The 6,665-nt window shown below is 37.1% G+C and overlaps 1 protein-coding gene across 3 annotated transcripts; it reads left to right on the top strand.

Moving 5' to 3' along the window:
* Positions 1 to 1,236: 1,236 nt before the first annotated feature.
* LOC139963859 (phospholipase A2 AP-PLA2-I-like) lies at positions 1,237 to 6,454 on the top strand. 3 transcript variants are annotated; one of them, XR_011791776.1, is made up of 4 exons: positions 1,237 to 1,573; positions 3,287 to 3,445; positions 3,999 to 4,202; positions 5,979 to 6,454. XR_011791776.1 is itself a non-coding variant. In XM_071965068.1 (3 exons), the coding sequence occupies exons 1-3, from the start codon at positions 1,537 to 1,539 to the stop codon at positions 6,122 to 6,124; spliced, it is 342 nt and encodes a 113-aa protein (XP_071821169.1). In that variant the 5' UTR covers positions 1,305 to 1,536; the 3' UTR covers positions 6,125 to 6,454. The 3 variants fall into 3 exon arrangements, 1 of the variants encoding a protein (XP_071821169.1); XR_011791775.1 differs by having other exon boundaries at positions 1,277 to 1,573; positions 3,999 to 4,135; XM_071965068.1 differs by lacking the exon at positions 3,999 to 4,202 and having other exon boundaries at positions 1,305 to 1,573.
* Positions 6,455 to 6,665: the final 211 nt, after the last annotated feature.

Raw genomic sequence — 6,665 nt, 5'->3', positions numbered from 1 at the left:
TTTCGCTGTAAGTTTGTAAATGGTCCATGAAGATTGTGAACAATCTCCGCACATGAAAAAATTCCGGTGCATAATGCACGTGCCGATAGCGAACCATTTTACACAGTTAATTCGCATTGATATCGTTTCATTTGTATTTATTTGTTTCAACCTCCATGCTGAAGCTCTGTTTCAACCCTCACCTTAATTTCTTAGTAGTGGGGTATATTGTCTATTATGTACATGGCACCAAAGAAGGCACGATACCTTACATTTTATAAAATATAAATAAATGAAGAAACTCCTAAGCATCAACTTACTTACTGTAGAGTATTTAAGCTAACATATAACCACAGAACAAAGAAATATCAACGTTATTCAAAACAAAACTAAATCACGTAAAATGATAAAACAGTTGGCAAGTAATTCAACCAATCGATTATCATCAAAGTATTCGAACCACATAGATAAAGAGACAAATATCTATATATGTGAACACATTACTTGAAAAATTAAACTACTGAAACATTTCTTCAACTGAGTTTGAACTCCAGATGCATGCCTCCCTATTTACAATTACTCACTTGCATGGATCAATGACGTTAATCAATTGGGAATGCTTTCAATTGACGCTATTTACGTAATGTAATGTAAATAAAATCTTATATAGCGCACTATACGCGCGATGCATCTGTGCGCTTTACACACAATCTAGAATATACAATGACATAAACTAGTAAATACATAAAACAGTAAATACATATACCATATACAGATATATACAGGAATATGAGATCGAAAATCGAATTAAAAGCACTGGTGAAGAGTAAAGCGATGAAACAGATTGACTACAAAATCTACAATTTGGATGCTAAAAAGTGAAAATTCCAATTGAAGCTAGAACCTAAAAACCAACACGACAGAACATCAAAAAGTCTACGTATACACATGATAAAATATATAGAGAAAGTTAAAATATCGCAGAACAATACAAATTAAAGTTAAACATTTGCCAGCATTTGTTCTGGTTACATAAGCATGCAACTACGCCCTCCGAGAAAGGCATTGAAGCTGCAGCAGTCGAGAAAATCATGCAATTTTAATTTATAAACTAACTAGAACAGAGTGACTGACAGAGATGTTTCAATCAAGCCAGAGGCAGAATTTGTCTTGTCTTGACATAATTGAGGGAGATTGGGGAGGGGGGCGGCTACAATAAGTACTTGAACGATGCCCATGGGCCAATAAGAGCCATGATTCTGAGTCATTAAAAGTGTGTTCCTCTTGCAATAAATGCAACTACACTGTTTTAATCTGATCTTATCGCTATTGCACCCAGATGAAAGTTTCCACGAGGCTCAGTAACATCTTATCAATTATCGTTAGCTGTAAAGTGAGTTTATCCTTATAAACAACATCCGTGTTCCGATGCCAACATATGCTGATTTGTAACAACAACTTGGCAATAAAGTCAACCGTTGGAATCGCCGCTATAAACTTCAAATACATAGAGAGATAGTTGCTTCGATCCTACAGACTGCAAGTTAAATCGTTGTCATGAAATTCCTCGTACTCATCATACTCGTTATTACAGGTAGAATACTTATATTGTCTTCTTTTCAGTACGTTATTATACATTACAAAAGGCCATCTTCAATGGATATTTCTCGTTATATTTTGTGTATATGCTTTGATTATTGCATTCATGCTTACTTTCATGGTTAATGATCGTCACGTTTGTGCGTTACTAACCGCTTAATGGGACACAGACTCTATACATGTTAAAATTTGTGTTTGTTTACTAATCATATATATTGTAACATCGGTTTGTCAAATCAATGGAAACGATTTATAGGTACAGAGACCTTGAAACCGACAAAATGTTTGTTTCATTATAAAGTGGTTTGACAGCGATGAATAACCCTACTCAGCATATTACATATAGGCCTAAGCCTACATGCTCAATTCGCATAGGGTATTAATTTAAGATCTATAGTCTTTTTATATAACATTAATCCGGCAAACAGCTTTCTTTCGACTTTATTTAATGTAGAATTGCATTAAATGGTGAATGTAGACCAATGGCGTAATCACCCATTACATCGAGGCGGGGAGGGCTGAAAGGGGCACGGTAGTTGGAACGTGACGTAATCATACTTTACAATAGCCTGTTCTGCATGTATACATTTCAAGAAGATATTGTTGCAACCTATATTGCTACTTCAGGACGGTGACAATTTAAAGGGAGCAGAGGTGGTTCTTGACTTAAAATGGAACATACATTTCATCGGGAATGAATGAATCGGTCTAAAATAACAAAAAAATGTTGACAATGCATTAAAAATAAACGAAGAACAAAACGGTAATTACTACCAGCTGTTACCCATGTACGGATACGCTGCAATTGTTTGTATGAAAATAAAAGAACATTTTATGCTTGCGTTATTAACATTTACATGAATTTAAGATGTATAGCTGGAATTGAAAAGCGAGACTCATCATCGGTTTAATCTGAAAGGAGCATTCAGCTATTATGAGCATAGCTAAAATCCTAGCACTTTCATCTTTATAGTACCACCAAGTGTGGCGCCAAGGCCAGAGTTATTCCTAATTTTGGGAGGGGGATGTTGATCGAGCCTTGCATGGTATAACTTACCAAAAGATACATGTCAAAATTTGCAGTATATGAAAAGTCTAGAGAAATAATTTTGAGCACGACAATTAATTATTGCTCATTGTGTCTCTGGTGGGCTTTAAAGTTTTCCCTCGGTGTTTCGGTTATCTATAAACATGGTTATACTTATAGTGATGTGCAGGAATGACGGAATGTTGGAACCAATGTAGCTCTTTGTGAAAATGAAGTACTGCCAAAAATAGTGCCATGCATTCACTGGGGTACCCGTGGAGTATATCCTTGACGTGCGACTGTATCGTCGTACATATTGACGGCAGCAAGTACAATGAATGAACCATACAAATATATTTATATTTTAGAGGCCTTTTCAAATGGACATGTATCTGCATGCGATTTTCGTCATATACATACGATTATGGTTATACTATCGGCCTATGCTTTTTGGCACTTTTCCTGAACTAGGAGAACATTCGGGCGGATGGATATTGACTCTAATAGGAGTATGCCACCCCAACGGTCATCGTCTTATATTCGGGGTATTGCATAACATGTAGGTCGATAGCTGTGAAATGTGTACCGTTTACGTAAAACCACTATACTTGTTAATAAAGCTTATTGTTCAAATTCCAAATACGATAGTACATCCGAAATAAGTCGTCTTTTATTTTGTAGATGTAGCTGCATATCGCGGCAGGAGAAGTGTAGCTCAGTTTGGAGACATGATAAGTTGCGTCACTGACCGTGGGTTGATACGGTCATGGGCTGATTATGATGGATACGGTTGTTACTGTGGTCTAGGGGGATCTGGGTCCCCCTTGACGAAACCGATGGGTGAGCTGATTGAAACTTTCAAATTCTTTCATGTCTTTTCAAAACTTTGAGACAAATAACAGTGAACCGCAATCTGTAAAATGAACATGCAACTGCAATGCATTTGTGCATAAATTTTCGTAATTAGATAAACATACTATTATAGGCAAATGTAAACAGCCTACTGGTGGGATTAACTTTTGACTGATTATTGCCAAGTGTTATCAGCCTATAAAATATTATTTTGCTATACATTGGGGTTTTCAAATACTATTTTTTAACCATGGCTATAAAACAAGTAGCCTATTCTGTATCATACAATATTATAGCTATTTATTTTTGCTATGCAATTTTATATAAATATTCTTGCCGTCCTCATTTCGTCCCCGAAAATATTTACGGGAGAGCACCCCCCCCCCTCCCCTTCTGTCCCATCCCCTCTGGATCCGTCACTGCCCAACTACTGTAATGCAATCTCTCTAAACCACTTCACTTGATAAGGAAAATCCTACTTGACTCGAATACATTAATGAAATAAAATGTTTTTTTTTCTTCATATTCGACCTTCTTTCAGTTGCTGTTTACGTCACGATAACTGTTATGGTGAAGTAATGACCAGTGGATTGTGTCCATCTGAGAACTTTGTATACATTGTCTCATATGAGTATATCAGCAGGTATTGCCGCACGGCTCAGGCAACACTGTATTGCAGTAAGTTACCATACGTCATTGTATAATGTTGCATAATCTCCGATAGTCCATTGACGTCATATATACGGTACCGTTCGGACTAGCATGGCTAATCCTTTCTTTTTTATTCATTTCGTAAGCATCTGTTCGAACCATCGGCTGATATCATGATGTTAGAATAAATTACAACACTAAAACATATTAGCTTTGTATCAAAGTACTTAAATTGATATATACCGGTGTTCTAGCCGTGTGGATAAAGGCGGTGGCATTAAAGTAATGGGGGCCAGCAATCGGGAGGTTTGGGGTTTTGATTCCCGGCCGGCGGGTCATAGTAAGGTGGAGTTTTTCGCCCAAGAGCAATCTATGGTTTTTTCATCTGAAATGACTTTCTAAATGAAAGATTTCAAATTTGAGTTTAAAATGTCGAATTGGAAGCCACCCGATGTGTAAGTTGTAATCCATAAGCCCTTGCGGGTTTCTCCCACATTTCTGGTCGCTTAAGCATCGTAAAAATAACTGCTGATTATTACTATTATTACTATTATTGTTATTATTATTGTTATTTTTATTATAATTATGCATATTCATGTTCCCTCGTAGATGCACATCGCTGGTATAATGCGCTATATAAAGAAAATATTATTATTATTATTATTATGCAAATTCATGTTCCCTCGTAAATGCACATCGGATTTGCGTGCATGTGTGTGAAGGATATATTTGCAAAGGAATGCGTCATTTAATCTGCATGCTAAATCATTGACATGCGTTTTTTTCCCGGATATATGAAGGGTGAACGAATATTGAAACACAAACACGCATGTGCTGGAAAAATTATTAATATCTGATTAGCTTATTTAGTAACTAACTTGAGATCGCATATGATCAAACGATTGCACAGGATCTTTCAATCGGAGGGGTGCACTTGGTGGTTTAGCTAAACCTCTGTGTTTAGGGTGGCACAAGGCTTGTCTTGGAGATGTGCAGGCATGACCAATTTTCTGAAGAAGAAAGAACTTTGGGGAAGTCTGACAGATATTTGGTGGGTTTACCCTCCCCCCCCCCCCCCCGTGACTACGCCACAGCTTTTTAACTGAGTCCTTACCTCATCATCTTATAGTGCTTAGTCTCGTGGGAACAGACAAGTGTTGCAGCCTTCCAACTGGTGTTTGCTTACAGGGTTAAAACTATCGCACGTATCAGTCATGGTAGTTCTTTAGATCAAGATCGATTTAGTAACTTACATGTGTATTACGACATATCAGAAATGCTTTCTTGCAAGCGTAAGAACTTGGCCAACGTTCAGAATGCTATACTATAGATACCAAACGTCCAGAAAGTGCTTCTCGTTAGATGATAGCCTGTAGAGATTGCTTTATGGAAGTATTCAGCACCTTTATCAAAAGCTAAGCCTATTGCAGCACTACATCACATTAATGATATATGTGTATATGCTTACTGTGAGTTATGCTGACCGACCAGTATAAAAGCATTGGTTCTTGACTAACTTAGATTAAATTAAGAAAATATATACCCATGTCGATAGTTATAAAGTCCTACTTTACTTTTATGTGCAAGTTAGTTGGGGTTACACACTAATACACCTGCTACGAAGATACGTGATGTTTATGATTCCAACAGACCAAATAATGTGCGTCAACTATAGCTCCCTGCTATATACTTTCAAAAGTTGTAACTATCATCAAATTGAGATCCATTTCTGTCATTCGAAGACCTTTCGTCTTCTCTGATGCAATTAATTGTCTCTCGTGACCTCCATCGATGTCTTAGGAAACAGTATATAGTAATAAGCTTAATGACACTTGACACTTGAATCCTTGATACTTTACTTCTTTTAAAGGAACTGCCGAGGAGTATGGGTTCTTCGATGGTCTCTATCCAGAGTGTGCCGCAGCGATGTGTAAATGCGATATGGAGGGCGCTTTGTGCTTTGCAGCGTCCTCTTACGACAAGGATCTCAAAAGTTATCCTAAAGACACGTGTTGAGAAACAGACGCAGCATGAGTAAAGAGACGAAATAGGTCAATTGTCATTATCCATATGTTCTAACGTATAATTGGGGGAAAATATAGCCACATTCTGATACATATGAACAAAGCTGTGCATGTGCAGTGTGAAATCGTATGCTAACTCTACCGTAGAAAGCAATTTAGTATGTTCTTTATCCTCTTCTATCCAAGTATAACTTGCAAGATACAGGAAGCCTTTAATAAAACGAAGTCTATGCTTTTATTCCCTTTAAATATTTTTTAACATTAAGAACGTGACTCATCTACATGTGGTAAACTTGCTTGCTAAATAAAACTCATTTCTCCAGAGCCGATTTTCCGCTTATTTTCTGAATAGGGAACTATGATATTTTAATATAAAAAATATCGAAGTACGACATTTTGATTCCGATCGTCCATATTGGCTAGTCGAATCAATTACCCATACCCATTGACAGGGGCGGACTGGGTCCTTAAACCGGCCCCGGCATTTTTCACCTAGACCGGTCCATTATTCATTGATATGTTACTTACATATA

Source organism: Apostichopus japonicus, chromosome 22 (genome assembly GCF_037975245.1).
Source record: "Apostichopus japonicus isolate 1M-3 chromosome 22, ASM3797524v1, whole genome shotgun sequence".
Lineage (NCBI taxonomy): Eukaryota > Metazoa > Echinodermata > Holothuroidea > Aspidochirotida > Stichopodidae > Apostichopus > Apostichopus japonicus.
This window is presented reverse-complemented; position numbering and strand designations above follow the sequence as displayed.

Excerpts from the sequence above, each read along its gene's own strand:
- LOC139963859 (XM_071965068.1), top strand. The coding sequence starts at position 1,537 with ATGAAATTCCTCGTACTCATCATACTCGTTATTACAG. Across the intron at positions 1,574-3,286 it reads CATCATACTCGTTATTACAG|ATGTAGCTGCATATCGCGGC; the intron begins GTAGAATACTTA and ends TTTATTTTGTAG. Across the intron at positions 3,446-5,978 it reads CCCCTTGACGAAACCGATGG|GAACTGCCGAGGAGTATGGG; the intron begins GTGAGCTGATTG and ends CTTCTTTTAAAG.